The sequence below is a fragment of the Desmodus rotundus genome, chromosome 7 (assembly GCF_022682495.2).
Source record: "Desmodus rotundus isolate HL8 chromosome 7, HLdesRot8A.1, whole genome shotgun sequence".
In the NCBI taxonomy this organism is placed as follows: domain Eukaryota; kingdom Metazoa; phylum Chordata; class Mammalia; order Chiroptera; family Phyllostomidae; genus Desmodus; species Desmodus rotundus.
Genome location: NC_071393.1, coordinates 63,192,738 through 63,210,761, shown reverse-complemented (window position 1 = coordinate 63,210,761; position 18,024 = coordinate 63,192,738). Strand labels below are relative to the sequence as shown.

General features: G+C 41.4%; 1 protein-coding gene across 1 annotated transcript in view; it reads left to right on the top strand.

Moving 5' to 3' along the window:
- The window catches only part of RNF212B (ring finger protein 212B), a 34,381-nt gene extending 16,434 nt beyond the window's left edge, over positions 1-17,947 (top strand). Inside the window, exons 4-14 of the mRNA XM_024556030.3 lie at positions 5,598-5,713; positions 6,351-6,411; positions 7,055-7,083; positions 10,241-10,287; positions 12,345-12,387; positions 12,560-12,620; positions 13,246-13,294; positions 14,278-14,317; positions 14,606-14,706; positions 15,340-15,401; positions 17,282-17,947. Of these exons, the coding sequence (XP_024411798.1) occupies positions 5,598-5,713; positions 6,351-6,411; positions 7,055-7,083; positions 10,241-10,287; positions 12,345-12,387; positions 12,560-12,620; positions 13,246-13,294; positions 14,278-14,317; positions 14,606-14,706; positions 15,340-15,401; positions 17,282-17,347 (675 nt within the window). The 3' untranslated portion in view covers positions 17,348-17,947. The remainder of the gene's footprint in view (positions 1-5,597; positions 5,714-6,350; positions 6,412-7,054; positions 7,084-10,240; positions 10,288-12,344; positions 12,388-12,559; positions 12,621-13,245; positions 13,295-14,277; positions 14,318-14,605; positions 14,707-15,339; positions 15,402-17,281) is intronic.
- Positions 17,948-18,024: the final 77 nt, after the last annotated feature.

Genomic DNA, 18,024 nt, shown 5'->3' with positions numbered 1-18,024 from the left:
CTTTTATGGTTTTCCATCACCCAAGTTTCAGACTCTTGAAGGTGACACCTAGTTCCCTTAATGATCTGGTCCTTTCTGCAATCCCATCCACAACTACCACCTCACATCTTACATGCCAGCATAAGTTCTTAGGTAGGTTATTTATTGCCTAATCTGTAAAGTACACTAATTTTTTTGCAGTTATTTTATATACCATGTAGTTTCCTAACTCTGGGCCTAGAATGCGTGACTTCCACACTCTAAAGCCTGAATAGTCATTATTTCTTTACACTATACCTACTACTGTTCTCCCTATCACTTTGTGTTTTATTTATTAGCTCACATGTCTGAATATCCCTTCTACTATATAGTGAAGAGCCACTAAAGGACAGGGACCCATACTATTCATCTTAGCATTTCCAGTTCCATCACCCTGCTTTACCAATTATTGGTCCATGGCCAGTCGTCCTCTTTCTATGCCTACTGCCGTCCCATACAGGTTATTTTGAAGCCAAAATCAGATATTTCAATCTGTAAATATTTCAGAGTATGTCTTTAAAAGATTGGGATGATTTTCTTAAATATAACCATGTCATGTTAAAATAATAATTCACTAATATTATCAACTAGTAAGTTAGCATTCATGTTTCCACAGTTATAATTATTTTATTTTATTTTTATTTTTTAAAAGATTTTGTTTACTTATTTTTAGAGAGGGGAGGGGAGGGAGAAAGAGAGGGAGAGAAACTTCAATGTGTGATTGCCTCTCACATGCCCTCTACTGGTGACCTGGCTCGCAACTCAGACATGTGCCCTGACTGCACTCAATCCACTGAGCCACACCAGCCAGGGCAAATTCCAACAAAATTTAATTTTAAAATTTTGTTTGAATTTGGGTTTTAGTAAGATCTATACAGTGGTGGGAAAAAGTAGGCTTATAGTGGTAATACAAGTAAATAATACAATAATTAATAAATAATCATATAAGAATGAACTCTGTTTTATGTACTCACAAATGTAAACCTACTTTTCCCCACCCCTGTATAGTTCAGTTGTTTATGTCTCTCAAGTTTTTTTTTAAACTATAAGTTTTGTTTCATTTCTTTTTTATTATTGTTGAAAAAAATGGTCTTTTGTCCTGTAGAGTTGTTCACAGTGTGGATTTTGTTCATGGAATCACTTAGCATGCTCATCTGTGCTCTGTGTTTTTAGTAAATTAGTAGATTTAGGCTTAATCAGAATCATTTGATTGAGGGAGATGGGAAGCAAAAATATATTACAGTAGTGTTGTGTTCCACCAAGAAGTATATCATTGTCTTCCATCTCTTGTTTTGTGTGATGGTAGCCATTGATGAATTTTACATACATCCATAATGCATTAGGAGTTGCAAAATGCTGATATTTTAATTTTGTCACTCCTTTTTCATTTTTTTAGTTGGAACATGTCTATAAAGAGAAATTTCCTTTTCTCAACCATATGATTACCTTGAAATATAATTTAAAAATACTAAGACCTTAACAGCCCTGGCTAGTGTGGCTCAGTGGGTTGAGTGCCAGCCTGTGAACCGAAGGGTTGCCGGTTCCGTTCCTGCTCAGGGCACATGTCTGGGTTGCAGGCCAGGTCCCTGGATAGGGGTGTGCACTTGGGGGTGTGCGGGAGGCAGATGATTGATATTTCTCTTACATATCAATGTTTCTCTTACTCTTTCTCCCTCCCTTCCTCTCTCTCTAAAAATAAGTAAATAAATAAAATCTTAAAAAAATAAAGACACAAGTGAGCAAAATTTGTCCTTTAGAAAAAAACAAACCAACCTTTTTATGAGGCTGAAGGATTTTTTAAAATATATTTATTGATTATGCTACTACAGTTGTCCCATTCCCCCCCTCACTCCACTCCATCCTGCCCACTCCCTCCCTCCCACATTCCCCCCCTATAGTTCATGTCCATGGGTCATACTTATAAGTTCTTTGGCTTCTACCTTTCCTACACTATTCTTACCCTCCCCCTGTCTATTTTCCACCTATCGTCTATGCTACTTACTCTCTGTACCTTTCCCCCACTCTCCCCATCCCACTCCCCTATTGACATCCCTCCATGTGATCTCCATCTCTATGGTTCTGTTCCTGTTCTAGTTGTTTGCCTAGTTTTCTCTTGTTTTTGTTTTAGGCGTGGTCGTTAATAACTGTGAGTTTGCTGTCATTTTTACTGTTCCTATTTTTGATCTTCTTTTTCTTAGGTAACTCCCTTTAACATTGCATATAATAAGGGCTTGGTGATGATGAGCTTCTTTAACTTGACCTTATCTGAGAAGCACTTTATCTTCCCTTCCATTCTAAATGATAGCTTTGCTGGATACAGTAATCTTGGATGTAGGCCCTTGCCTTTCATGACTTGGAATACTTCTTGCCAGCCCCTTCTTGCCTGTAAGGTCTCTTTGGAGAAATCAGCTGACAGTCTTATGGGAACTCCTTTGTAGGTAACTGTGTCCTTTTCTCTTGCTGCTTCTAAGATTCTCTCCTTCTCTCTCATCTTAGGTAATGTAATTATGATGTGCCTTGGTGTTTTCCTCCTTGGGTCCAGCTTCTTTGGGACTCTCTGAGCTTCCTGGACTTCCTGGAAGTCTATTTCCTTTGCCAGACTGGGGAAGTTCTCCTTCATTATTTGTTCAAATAAGTTTTCAATTTTTTGTTCTTCCTGTTCTCCTTCTGGCACCCCTATAATTTGGATTTTGGAACGTTTCAAGATGTCCTGGAGGTTCCTAAGCCTCTCCTCATTTTTCTGAATTCTTCTTTCTTCATTCTTTTCTGGTTGGATGTTTGTTTCTTCCTTCTGGTCCACACCGTTGATTTGAGTCCCAGTTTCCTTCGCATCACTATTGGTTCCCTGTACATTTTCCTTTGTTTCTCTTAGCATAGGCTTCATTTTTTCATCTGGTTTTCAAACAGATTCAACCAATTCTGTGAGCGTCTTAATAACCAGTGTTTTGAACTGTGCATCTGATAGGTTGGCTATCTCTTCGTCGCTTAGTTGTATTTTTTCTGGAGCTTTGAAGTGTTCTGTCATTTGGGCCATTTTTTTTTTTTTTGTCTTGGCGCATCTGTTACTTTATGGGGCGGAGCCTTAGGTGTTCACCCGGGGCAGGGTAATGCTGGTCGCTGTGCTGTGATGCTGTACGTGGGGGAGGGGCCGAGAGGGAGCAATGGCTCCCGCTCCACTCTCCACCGGACTCCAATCTTCCACTCCGCCACCCACAATCAAACTGGGCTCCTCTGGTGCTGGTTCCTGAGTGGATGGGCTTGTGCACGCCCTAGGCCCCTGTGGGTCTCTCCAACGACTTCTCCTGTGAGGCTGGGAGTTTCTCCCGCTGCTGCCCCAACCCCCACGGGCGTCCTCAATCAGAGGTTTGAGGCTTTATTTCCCCACGCTGGAGCCCTGGGTTACGCGGTCTGCTTCGCTCCCCACTGTTCATCCTGGTTTATCTGTGCACGAGTGTGGTGCCCCGGGGTACTACCCGCCGCTCTGCCTGCCCTGTTTCCGCCACTCTGAGTCCGGCCATCTCGGTTTATCTGCGCGAATGTGGGGCCGCAGGGTCTGCTAGTGGTCAGACTGCCTGCCCTGTTCGTCCAACATTCTGCCAGTCTTGGTCCCACCACGGCAACACCAGTCCTCTCTGCCCAGCTGCCCGTCTCCGCCACTCCTACCGGTCTGGATGAATGTTTATTTTTTATTTCCTTGGTGTCGGACTTCCTTGCTGTTCGATTTTCTGTCAGTTCTGGTTGTGCGAGGAGGCGCAGTGTGTCTACCTACGCCGCCATCTTGGTTCTCCTCGAGGCTGAAGGATTTGAATGAGATAGAATGAGTTTGGTAACAATAGAAATTTTTAAAATACTGAGACTCATTACTGAGTTAGGTTTTAGAATCTTCTTTGTCGGAAATATTTGAAATGGGCTAAACATTTGTACTCTAGCATCAAGCAAAACCACTTGGTCCTCTCTTTTAACACTTCTTGCTGGTGGTTTTGGATTGGCCTTCCTTTTTCTTGAAATGATCAGATCTGAGATTTGGATTTGAGTTTTGGGGGGATAGGTAGGTAAAATAGGCCTGCTTAGGCCTAGGCAGAAGGCCCTTCAGAACTTTATTCTGGCTCCCTGGAGTTCCACAGTGGGGTCTGTTCTTTGCATGAATGACGCTTTGTGGTCTCAAGGTAGAACTTGCCTAGGGCAGGATTTGGGGGTTTTTCTCTTTTTTTGGTCCTAGCCTGATACTTACTTAATCTCACCATAAACTGATCCCAAGGGTAGGTTAGGAGTTTGTGGTACTGTCTCTTGGCTATATATTACATCTATCTTCAATATTCGTTGTTCCCCAGCATCCACCACCACCATCACCATTTTAGGTAACTCCCAGAATTCTGAGTGAACTTTTTCTGCTCCTGCACTGTTCAGATTTCCTAAAATGAACATGTCTTTCTTTTATTGAAATCAACTTAAAAAAAAATAAAGTAGACTACAATTAATTATCTATCTAGAACTATTTGTTTGCTTTAAGTAAAAAGGAAAAAGCCTAGAGACTATAAACACTTAATATAAATGCTTACTAATTCTATAGTAAGGTGGCAAAAGCAACTTGGAAATTAGGTAAGAACAAAAGTTTATGTCAAGATACCAAGATCTAGGGAAGGACATTAGCCAAAAGGCTTATAGTCTGGAGTAAGGTGGAAGCAGATGAGACATAAATACTGCAGTGTATTAAGAAGTAGAGCCATGCCCCAGCTGGTGTGGCTCAGTGGATTGAGTGCCAGCCTGCAAACCAAAGGGTCACCGGTTTGATTCCCAGTCAGGGCACATGCCTGAGTTTTGGGCCAAGTCCCCAGTAGAGGGCACATGAGAGGCAACCACATACTGATGTTTCTCTCCCTCTCTTTCTCCTTCCCCAACCCTCTGTCTAAAAATAAATAAATTTTAAAAATCATTTAAAAAAGAAAAAGTAGAGCCCGACAAAGCTAAAACCCTTTCTAAATCTTAACTTTTGATATGATTCAGTAATCCCATGATATGCATATCAGTATATCAAATGGTTAACTAAAGCAAAAGATAAAATTATTTGTTCATGCCCAAAAATAAAATTCAGAAATAGGTAATCCCTTTCCATGCCTCTTTGCCCTTTACTGTAATAGCATAAGCAGCCTGCAAGGGACTGTGTGTGAGTATCTTAGGGACATTAAACTGGCTACCAGTACTCTGGAATGTGGAAGCTGAGTCCAAACTTATAAGTCAAGTGCAAACTAATCTGATAAGTTAGATCAGAACCAATTCTAAGCTTGAAAAAGTTTTTTGGGTATCACTCTTCTTGCTCAAGATGAAAGATTATATTTTTAAAGGGCCCTTCTATGTCAGAATATTCTTGTTAAAATGTTAGGAAGCCATTGTCCCAGAAATGAAAAGCTTTCGCTTTTTCTAGTGCTGAGCCACCTAGTTCTGGGGAGTCATGAATTAGGCCAGATGCTCCAGAAGAAAATGATTAGTAATATATGAGTTAATGAGTTTCCCTTTGTTGCCAGAAGTAAGGGGAAAGGAATTATGGGAGTGTTTGTCAAAGGTCTCATTTTCCTTTGTAGGTGTGGAGTTTCCAAAAGAAACAAACAGATCTCCTCATCGCCTTTTACAAGCATAGAATTACAAAGTTAGAAGCAGCCGTGCAGGAGGCACAGCAAACAGTGACCGGCCAGAACAAGTAAGTGACAAACCAGTCACCAGAGAACTTTTTTCTTTGAGAGATGCTATAGCCCTTAATTCCTATGCTTGCACAGTCTGAACATTGCTCCTTGTGTGTTTATGTTTATCTTGGGCAGATCAGGTACATAATTTTTGGCTCCCTCAATTGCCATTTTGTTTCTCTCTTTCTTTCCTCAAGGGGCACTCCTCATTTTACAGCTTTCCTCTTCTGTCTCCCCCGATCAAAAACTGCTTCTTCAGAGAAATCAGACTTAGCTTTTTCACAGTAATAAAGATAAGAGATAGCATTTAAAATGTTACCTGTAGGAGGGTATATTTTGGAAATCATAAGCTAAAAGATGGAATCCTTGATGGAAATTTTCAGATATCAGCAGACCAGGGGGTGTATGTGGAGAGGAAATGGGATTCTGTGTAAACTCCTCTGAAATCATACCAAGTGACTGTTTATTTTGTCCAATTCTTCTCATCATCAAAAACCCTGCCATTGTCTCCCCACATCACTAGATCTCTGAGAGAAATACCATGAATAGTGACTGGCAGGCATCTCTCCATAAGCATTAACTAGATAATAATCAAAATCAGTTTATTTTATCCCACTAATGTACTAGAGCTGATTGTTTTCATCTTTTTCCTAGAGAGCTATCAGTCTTAAGGAAAGAGAATGAAGAATTAAAGAAATTTCTAGCCATCCTGAAGGTGAATGAAATAGATTTTCCTTATTATTTTTTCTCCTACTTTTCTCATATAAATAACATACTGAATAGAATAGTATTTCAGAACCTTTTCACATATAACTGATAATATATGTATAAGCACACTGTAGGAAGTGGATGAGAACATCTTGGAGGGCCAAAAGGGTCAATAGTTAGCCCATACTTGAACATCAGTGAGTCACAACATACGTTTTGGAAAGCTCTCTTATACAAGAGACATTTGTTGTAACTTAAAATTTCTCTTCAAGACTCCCAAGACACCTCCAGATCCTTCCTGTCCCTCAGATTGTGCTTCCTAGACATTTCTCTCTTCCTAAGAATGTTCTTTGTATTTATGTAATGTACCCCTTGATCCTGCTCCTGTAACTATTCTAGCACATTGTAATCCTGTCATTTTTCTTTCTCTCCCCCATTTCCCCATGTATATCAGTCTGTGGGATTCCCAATGTGTTTTTATAATGAGGAACTAAAATTTTATTCCCCCCCCTCAAGCTAAAAATTTCTAATGGAAACACTGCTGCCATTTTTTTCTCCTATTGGAAGTCTTAGCAACCACAACCAGAAGACATTGCAGCTTAGGACCCTTGAGCTGCAGCTTCCTTCACTCCCATTTTTTTCACTTACAGGACTCTCCAAGTTGGTACCAAGGAAGCAGGTCAGTTTTATCGGGCCCCATTCTAGCCTTTTTTGAAATGTTCTGTACTTACTTGACTCTTGGTTGTAACTCCTGTGTGGGCTCTAAGGTGAAGGAAATGGTTGATGAACTTACCTTTTACTTCTCCAAGAAAGAGTTACTCACTGAAAGTGCTGAAGTCAAATCTTTTATTTATTTACTTTTATTTTTTAAAATATATTTATTGATTATGCTATTACAGTTGTCCCATTTCCCCCCCACTCCACTCCATCCTGCCCAACCCCCTCCATCCCACATTACCCCCCCCCATAGTTCATGTCCATGGGTCATACTTATAAGTTCTTTGGCTTCTACATTTCCTACACTATTTTTGCCCTCCCCCTGTCTATTTTCCACCTATCATCTATGCTACTTATTCTCTGTACCTTTACCCCCCTCTCCCCCTCCCACTCCCTTATTGACAACCCTCATGTTCTAGTTGTTTGCCTAGTTTGCTCTCATTTTTGTTTTATGTGTGGTCGTTAATAACTGTGAGTTTGCTGTCATTTTTACTGTTCCTATTTTTGATCTTCTTTTTCTTAGGTAACTCCCTTTAACATTGCATATAATAAGGGCTTGGTGATGATGAGCTTCTTTAACTTGATCTTATCTGAGAAGCACTTTATCTTCCCTTCCATTCTAAATGATAGCTTTGCTGGATACAGTAATCTTGGATGTAGGCCCTTGCCTTTCATGACTTGGAATACTTCTTGCCAGCCCCTTCTTGCCTGTAAGGTCTCTTTGGAGAAATCAGCTGACAGTCTTATGGGAACTCCTTTGTAGGTAACTGTGTCCTTTTCTCTTGCTGCTTCTAAGATTCTCTCCTTCTCTCTCATCTTAGGTAATGTAATTATGATGTGCCTTGGTGTTTTCCTCCTTGGGTCCAGCTTCTTTGGGACTCTCTGAGCTTCCTGGACTTCCTGGAAGTCTATTTCCTTTGCCAAACTGGGGAAGTTCTCCTTCATTATTTGTTCAAATAAGTTTTCAATTTTTTGTTCTTCCTGTTCTCCTTCTGGCACCCCTATAATTTGGATTTTGGAACGTTTCAAGATGTCCTGGAGGTTCCTAAGCCTCTCCTCATTTTTCTGAATTCTTCTTTCTTCATTCTTTTCTGGTTGGATGTTTGTTTCTTCCTTCTGGTCCACACCGTTGATTTGAGTCCCAGTTTCCTTCGCATCACTATTGGTTCCCTGTACATTTTCCTTTGTTTCTCTTAGCATAGGCTTCATTTTTTCATCTGGTTTTCAAACAGATTCAACCAATTCTGTGAGCGTCTTAATAACCAGTGTTTTGAACTGTGCATCTGATAGGTTGGCTATCTCTTCGTCGCCTAGTTGTATTTTTTCTGGAGCTTTGAAGTGTTCTGTCATTTGGGCCATTTTTTTTTTTTTTGTCTTGGCGCATCTGTTACTTTATGGGGCGGAGCCTTAGGTGTTCACCCGGGGCAGGGTAATGCTGGTCGCTGTGCTGTGATGCTGTACGTGGGGGAGGGGCCGAGAGGGAGCAATGGCTCCCGCTCCACTCTCCACCGGACTCCAATCTTCCACTCCGCCACCCACAATCAAACTGGGCTCCTCTGGTGCTGGTTCCTGAGTGGATGGGCTTGTGCACGCCCTAGGCCCCTGTGGGTCTCTCCAACGACTTCTCCTGTGAGGCTGGGAGTTTCTCCCGCTGCTGCCCCAACCCCCACGGGCGTCCTCAATCAGAGGTTTGAGGCTTTATTTCCCCAAGCTGGAGCCCTGGGTTACGCGGTCTGCTTAGCTCCCCGCAGTTTGTCCGGTTTATCTGTGTGCGAATGTGGGGCCGCAGGGTCTGCTAGTGGTCAGACTGCCTGCCCCTTTCCTCCCACACTCCGCCAGTCTCGGTCCTGCTGTGGCAACGCGAGTTCTCTCCGCCCTGGCTGCCCGTCTCCGCCCCTCCTACCGGTCTGGATGAATGTTTATTTTTTATTTCCTTGGTGTCCGACTTCCTTGCTGTTCGATTTTCTGTCAGTTCTGGTTGTGCGAGGAGGCTCAGTGTGTCTACCTACGCCACCATCTTGGTTCTCCCCCAAAGTAAAATCTTGAATGTAATGCTTACCCTTGACCGTCACCTTATAAAATCCTACTCATCCTTCAGAATTCAACTTACATGTCATTTTTTTCTGTCCAGATTTCATTAAGCAGAGTAGATGTTTTATTATCCATTTATGCAATAAATATTCATTAAGTGGCCACTGTTTATAAGTGCTGGGTGTACATCACCAATTATTCTAATTGGTGATGTTTGTACCCTACCAATTGTTAAATATTTTTCTTTAAAAAAAAGATTTGATTTATTTATTTTCAGAGAGAAGGGAAGGGAGGGAGAAGGAGAGGGAAAGAAACATCAATGTGTGGTTGCCTCTCACATGCCCCCCACTGGGGACCTGGCCCTCAACCCGTCATGTGCCCTAACTGGGAATCGAACCGATGATTCTTTGGTTTGCAGGCCAATGCTCAATCCACTGAACCACACTAGCCAGGGCCAGTTGTTAAATATTTTTCATGTTAGCCTTATATTTGGTGGATTAAAAAAGACATGACCTCTGCACTCACAGAAGTTACATTCTAGTGTTCTTTCATACTTCCGTACTTATGCCCATTATAACACTGTAACATTGACTTGTTTATTTTTTGTCTCTCCCACTAGCCTGTGAGCCTCTCAGAAACAGGAACTATATTCTAGTTATCTTTGTAACCTCACTACCTAGAATGTATGAGCACTAAATAAATGCTTGTTGGATAGATAGATGAGGGATGGAGAGAGTGAGGAGTGGCGGACGTACGAATGAAGGGACAGATGGATAGATACATGTAAAGTTGAAAGTGCTTGTTAAGGCTCTGAGGAACAAAAGAAGGAGGACTTCAACACTTCTATTCTGGGCAATAAAGAAGGGGAGAAAATTTCACATAGGGAGTTGAACAGACAAGGAGTCTCCTATGGAAACTTCGTCTACATATTTTGGGGTAATACCTGTTAATACATGATAATAAGCAATTTGTTCTCAGAGGAAGCTATATTATTTCTAAAAGCAATGATCTGATTTATCCTTTCATGTGAAACTTAATTTCTACTTAGAGATATTAGAGCTGTCTCTGTTTTTATTTTTTCCTTGCAGGTCAACCACACCTCGACCAGTGGGCATTACTTCCCCATCACAGTCAGGTAGAGAATATTTTTCCCCCAAATATCTGTGTGAGATGAATAAATACCCTTTTTAAAAAAATATATTTATTGATTATGCTATTACAGTTGTCCCATTTCCCCCCCACTCCACTCCATCCTGCCCAACCCCCTCCATCCCACATTCCCCCCCCCCATAGTTCATGTTCATGGGTCATACTTATAAGTTCTTTGGCTTCTACATTTCCTACACTATTTTTGCCCTCCCCCTGTCTATTTTCCACCTATCATCTATGCTACTTATTCTCTGTACCTTTACCCCCCTCTCCCCCTCCCACTCCCCTATTGACAACCCTCATGTTCTAGTTGTTTGCCTAGTTTGCTCTCATTTTTGTTTTATGTGTGGTCATTAATAACTGTGAGTTTGCTGTCATTTTTACTGTTCCTATTTTTGATCTTCTTTTTCTTAGGTAACTCCCTTTAACATTGCATATAATAAGGGCTTGGTGATGATGAGCTTCTTTAACTTGATCTTATCTGAGAAGCACTTTATCTTCCCTTCCATTCTAAATGATAGCTTTGCTGGATACAGTAATCTTGGATGTAGGTCCTTGCGTTTAATCTTGGGTAATGTAATTATGATGTGCCTTGGCGTGTTCCTCCTTGGGTCCAGCTTCTTTGGGACTCTCTGAGCTTCCTGGACTTCCCGGAAGTCTATTTCCTTTGCCAGATCGGGGAAGTTCTCCATTATTTGTTCAAATAAGTTTTCAATTTTTTGTTCTTCCTCTTCTCCTTCTGGCACCCCTATAATTCGGATGTTGGAACGTTTCAAGGTGTCCTGGAGGTTCCTAAGCCTCTCCTCATTTTTCCAAGTTCTTGTTTCTTCATTCTTTTCTGGTTGGATGTTTGTTTCTTCCTTCTGGTCCATACCATTGATTTGAGTCCCAGTTTCCTTCTCATCACTATTGGTTCCCTGTACATTTTCCTTTGTTTCTCTTAGCATAGGCTTCATTTTTTCATCTGTTTTTCGAACAGATTCAACCAAGTCTGTGAGCATATTGATAACCAGTGCTTTGAACTGTGCATCCGATAGGTTGTCTATCTCTTCGTCGCTTAGTTGTATTTTTTCTGGAGCTTTGAAGTGTTCTGTCATTTGGGCCTTTTTTTTTTTTTTTGTCTTGTCGCGGCTGTTACTTTAAGGGGCGGAATCTTAGGTGTTCACCTGGGGCGGGGTAATGCTGGTCGCTGTGCTGTGATGCTGTACGTGGGGGAGGGGCCGAGTGGGAGCAATGGCGCCCGCCTCACTCTCCTCCGGATTTCAATCTTTCATTCCGATACCCACAATCAAACTGGGCCACTCTGGTGCTGGTTCCCGAGTGGGTGGGCCTGTGCACACTCTAGGCCCCTGTGGGTCTCTCCAGTGACCTCTCCTGTGAGGCTGGGAGTCTCTCCTGCTGCCGCCCCAACCCCCACGGGCGCTTTCAATCAGAGGTTTGAGGCTTTATTTCCCCGAGCTGGAGCCCTGGGTTGCGTGGTCTGCTTTGCTCCCTGCCGTTTGTCCGGTTTATCTGTGTGCGAATGTGGGGACGTGGGGTGCTACCCGCCACTCTGCCTGCCCCACTCTCCGCCACTCTGAGTCCGGCCCTCTGGGTTTATCTGTGCAAATGTGGGGCCGCAGGGTCTGCTAGTGCTCTCGGACTGCCTGCGTCATTTGTCTCACACTCCGCCAGTCTCAGTCCTGCCACAGCCACGCGAGTCCTCTCCACCCTGGTGCCCGTCTCCACCCCTCCTACCAGTCTGGATGAATGGTTATTTTCTATTTCCTTGGTGTCGGTCCCCCTTGCTGTTCGATTCTCTGTCAGTTCTGGTTGTGAGAGGAGGCGCAGTGTGTCTACCTACGCCGCCATCTTGGTTCCTCGGCCATAAATACCCTTTTCACATATGAAAATGGTTTCCTCTCAGAGACTATAATAATATGATTTTCCTAACCTTATGTATGACATGGGAAGATCACACAAGATACCTACTTGCAGCAGATTAGCTAGGCAAGAGCACACTATTGATGGCAACTTTTCACTCTGCACTTCATTCTTTTTCAGTTACTCCACGACCCAGTTCTCAGCATAGCAGCCAGGTGGTCAGGTAAGTAGGAAGCCTGCATAGTAACATTAAAACTGTTGGCAAAAGTTGGAAGATGAAAGAAATAGCTAGATGTGGCTGAGATAGGGACTAAGGAGACTTTATTAGGTCAATGTAAAAGTTTAACACCAGGTTTGTTTGTTGGTTGGTTTTCTTTTTGTCTCACCTTATACAGTCGGTCCTCCTCAGTGGAGTCTATCCCTTCTAGAGTGGCTGGCTTTAGTAGCATGGGACAAGTAAGTAATAGTTACCTTCTCTTTCTAGATTGAGATTTCTAATGCTAAATGTAAGCAAATATTTAAGGCAAGAATATTAGACTTATGTTGATTTTGGCATAAAATTATCTGATGCCAAGTAGAACTATCTTTTCTTTTTGGCAATACATACCTGATGTTAGAAGCTTACAGAGAATGAATGGGGTGAAATAGTGGAAATGTTCAAGGACTAAATCAATAGAATATGTCATATTTCAGAAGTAGTAAAGTGACCCTGGCTGGTGTGGCTCAGTGGATTGAGTGCCAGCCTGTGACCCAAAGGACCGCTGGTTTGATTCCTGGTCAGGGCACATGCCTGTGTTGTGGGCCAGGTCCCCAGTTGGGGGTGTGTGAGAGGCAACTGATCGATATATCTCTTCCACATTGATGTTTCTTGCCCTTTCTTTCCCCCTCCTTTCCCCTCTTTCTAAAAATAAACAAAATCTTTTAAAAAATCTTTTTAAAAAGTAGTAAAGTGTAGACTAGCATACCCACTCTGGGAGAACAAAATGTGTTTCAATGTGTAGATATAGAGAAATAGCAAGGAATATGGAAGCCAGAAAATCAGGGTATATTTATTAATTGATGTTTATTATTTGTTCATCAGGAAGTCAGAGGCCTTCAGGGAAGGAGCACTCCCAGAGACTCTTATACTGGTGAGAGGGAAGAAAAAAAAAGTATCAGAAAACAAAATATTTTGTGCACACACCAGCAGTTTCTGGTTTTCTGTGCACAAAATAATGCCATTTTACTTTGTTCCAGTGATTCCAGGTATCCAGACATATATTACTACTTTTCAAATAATGACATTTCTGTTCTCAAACTGGTAAGAATGAAATTTTAAAAAATGAATGCTAGAAAGTCATTGAAAAATTCTTCTAGTCAGATAACTTAGTAAAATAATTGACTTGGATTTTTAAATTGCCACAAGATGGCAGTAGAAGTCAGGTTTAAAAGGAAGGTTAACTAGATGCTGACTGTGTTAGCCTAAGGGATATCTGACTTATTCACTATGTATTAAACATAAAAATATTCCAGTGAAGAAATATTTTGGTTCCACCCACTTAATTTTTTGTTTCTTCCCTCTTAGAACTATTACTGTTATTACTATTTTCCAGGGCATTTAGCCAGTCCATAGAGAATACTTACCAGAGATTTCCCTTTCTTTCCGAAGAGGCAATTTTGAAATTTGCAAGTATCTTTCTGGGTGACTGTTTTTCAACTTTACCAAACAGTCTACCCCAAATTCTTTCATACTTACCTCCTTGAAAACTGTAGATTCTAAGATTCCAGCCAATTTATTTCTGGTAGTTTAGTAGTAACATTCCCTCTTTCATTCCTGAGTTTAGTTATTTGAGTCTTCCTCCACTCCCCCCACCCCGCAACCCCCATGCTCTTGGACAACTAGGCTAAATATTAATCAGTTTTGTCGATCATTTCAAAGACCAAAGATTAGAGCAGAACTTAGTAAACTAGAAAATAGAAAAACAGTAGAGAAAATCAACAAAACCACAAGTTGGTTATATGACATACATGCTGAAAATCTTTGATCCCAATTCCTTTGCCCTGGCCCTAAGTATACCTGAATCTCCTCTCCAGTTCATGGATTATCTCACAGGCTCATTTTTATGCCCTCTAGAAACCCCTTCACCAGCTTCTACTCACAGCCTATCTTACAGGTGAGTAACACTATGCTTCCTTTCACTTGCAATCTTTTCACACTGACACTCTGCCAGTAGCCCTGGGGTTACTTCTCCACTGTCCTGGACCACTGAAGTTTATAATCTGCCTTGTAAACGAAAGAGAAGTTTGAACGGTACTGTGTCTAATGTACATCTGAATTACTTAATTTTATTCTCAGTTGCAATCAGAGTCTCTGGCCTAAATGGACAGGTTCTTCCTTTTACATATGCTTTTTACCTTTACTTTTCCTTTTCTCTGCTAATGCTTTTGTTTCCTTCCCATAGAACTTCATCTGCCTCCTCTGGACTGGGGATTTTTTCTTTCAGACCATCCCTAAATGATGGGGATTCAGGCCACACACAAGTACTCACCCCCAACAATTCAGGTAAATAACATTCCCAAAAGATTGTAGCTTCGACCACTGACACATACACAGTAAAATGAAGATTTTCAAGGAAAAAGGAGTTGGAGTTCCCCCCAAAAGAGCATGGTCTCCAGTTTGACTCCTTAATGTTGTTACCCCATTTCCTTCACACTGAGCGGAGGCTTTGGATTTTGCCTAAATGGCACTTATCCTGTCACCAGTTAAGTTGTGCTATGAAGCCAGAAGGTGAACCTGTAGAATTAAACTGGCTTTTTTTTTTTTTTTTTTTTTTTGAGATCCCTGTTTGGATATTGCTAGGAGCTCAGTCCTGAACGAGAATGATAAAGCCAGTATCCTATTTTCAAAAAGGCGCCTTTGCTACCAGTCCTCGTGATAAGGGGCTGTAATCTTCGGTAGCTGACCAAAATCTTCTTATTGTTTCTGTATCTTTCTACTCATTAAGTCAAATCTTTGTCCCCACCCCATCCTCACAGAAAAGAGTGAACTTTATAAACCTCCTTTTAAATTGCTTAGCTAAGTCTTTTCCTTTCTGAAAAGTGTTCTGCGGATTAAGAACTACCCTGATCCACAAGTAACACTACCAAGGAGCTGCCTGAGGAAGTTCATCTTTTACCATTCCATTCTGTCCATCAGGTCAGAGGGAGAGTAGAGCCCCAGTACAGAGTCTTCCTGGATTCCAGCTACCGGTCCTGCAGGTGAGCCCTGGCTAGTCTAACTTGTCTGCATACAAAAAACTCACACGGTTAGACCTGCACCCTGAATGCCTCATTCTGGTCTCCTGTTAAGGTGGTAGAATGTAACCAGTGGAGAATGACATGGGTTTCGAATGTGGGGATGATATGTACACAATTTTCCATAATGGTCTCAGTTTCAAAGATTCTATCCCACTATCAGATTAGCTTCCTGGTTTGGGGTTTAAAAATAGGTCACAAAGTACTGAAAGGTTTTAAACTGAGAGGTCTTGGCCAGGGTGAGCTAAGTATGTGGACACAACCCACATTCCCAAGTTTCACATGCAAGAAAGTATTCTCAATGGAATATATCTTTTGCATAGAGGTACTGCTGGAACTAAGAAAACCCTTGTTTATTTCTCCTGATAGCTAGAATATGTTTTGTAAGTTTATGGGACTATGATTCTGAATCCAAGCAACAAGGGCAGAAGGTCATTGGAATAAGAAGAGGTCTGGAAGGAGCTCTATTCAAGGCAAAGTCCAGGCTTGCCTTTTAACTTTCATGGCTTTGGGTAAGGCTATTTAAGCCCTTTCTCCAAGCCAAGCTCCTGGTGACCCCAGGGACATACCAAGGTAGATAAATATTTTGCTCTCATATTCCAAAGTTCCCTTTATTTCCATCAGCAAGAAATTAGGGTCTATGCCCTAAGAGGCAAAATTGCAAAATGACCTCCTGCTCTAAGATCCTCACACATGGAGGGAATAACCTACAGATAAGAAAAGACTTAAGAGACATAGAAACCATCTGCAAAGGTATGGGCCCCCTAATTGTAAAAAAGCAATTTATGAAAATTTGAGGAAAATTGAATACCTGTTGGACATTTGATATTAAAGAATTAATAGTGTTTTTTTTGGTAGGTATAATGCTATTGTGGTTCTTTTTTTTAATAGTCTTTTATAGATATACTAAAATATTAATGGATAGGAACTTAAATGATTATCTGGGTTTTGCTTAAGTCTATTACCTTACTAGGCTAGTGCTTCAGGAGGATGTTACATTTCTCCCACAAGACATGGAGCTGTCCTATTTCTACAACTTGAAACAAAAGCTGTAAAAATAGTCCTTGGCATCCTTGGTGGGGTGGGAGTAATATACTCATTAACTATGAGTATTATTTCTGGATTTCATTTTTTTAGTTTTGCTATTATCTAGTGGAAAGGGGCACTGAGAGTAGAAATGAAAAGCTGGCCCTGAGTTATTTGGTGGAATTGGGTGATGGGTACATGTGAGTTCATTATACTACTCCACTTTGGGGTATTTTAAAAAATTTTCCATAACAAAGTTTATAAAAAGAGTTATTGAAGAAAGTGCCACCTCCCCAGAAGCATAAAAATTCTGCTTCCCTGGGAATCATCTGTGAGTGTGGTGGTCTGTTCCAGGCCTTCCAACATAGTTTGATTTTCAAGTAGTCTGTCTTATCACCAGAAACCATTGAAATGTCAGTTTCATAAGTAGCAACAAAGCCTTTGATACACTAGATCAGTGGTCCCAACTTTTTTGGTACTAGGGACCAGTTTCCTGGAAGACAATTTTTCCACAGATGGGGTTGGTGGGGGATGGTTCTGGGAGGATTCAAGTGCATTACATTCAAGCTCACCTCCTACTGTGTGGCCTGGTTCCTGACAGGCCCAACTTGTACTTGTCCGCAGCCCAGAGGTTGGGGGCCCCTGCATGAGATGTCTCAAATCTTAGTTTGGAAAAGTTAATTTTCATGCAGTGGAGAAAACTATGCAAAAGCAATAGTGGTGGTTTGCTGTCCTGATAAATTTCATAAAATGGCTTGAGGGCCTTACTTGCCGTTTTGGTTATAACACCCATTCATGCCTTCTCTTTTCTGCTGTAGACTCTCTACCAACAAAGGCAGATGGGATTAGCCACAGTGAGAGGGGCATGGACCACTCCCAGATAGATCATCTTCAAGGTCTGATCTATATATCCTGCTGAAGGACAGAATGTAGCAGTCAGTCCCATTAGGCGCAATGGCCTTAGAAACTGTACCCCTGCCTCCTTTCCTGGTTTCACTTTGTACTTTCAATCTTTACCACATACACCCTGCATTACCTTGTGAGGCTCGTGCTTTAGGAAGATGTTTACATTTCTCCCACGACATGGAGCTGTCTCATTTCCACCACTTGAAACAAAGGTTGTAAAAATAGTCCCTGGCATCCTTGGGGGTGGGAGTAATATACTCATTAGCTATTTATTTCTTAATTTCATTTTTTAGTTTTGCATATATTCTCCTATAGCCGATGTTAACAAGTAACAATTCTGTTCCCTGTCTTTATTATACTTGTTTGCCTGTTGTTTCCTCTATGCCTAGTCATTAAACATGATTTTCCTGTTCTGGTAATAGTTGGAGACAGACATTCAGCTTATTAAAGTGCATAGATAAAATAAAAAGGATGTCCTTTTATTGCTACTGCAGCTCTATCGGTACCTCAAGCTCTAAAATGGTGGAACGGGCAAAGAACACTACCATGGATGGCAAATATTTATTCTCCTTTGGGCACTAAGGGGAAGAAATTAGGAATTACATGGGTAGGCCACAAGCAGGCAGGCCTTAAGCAAAAATATTGAAAAAATGTG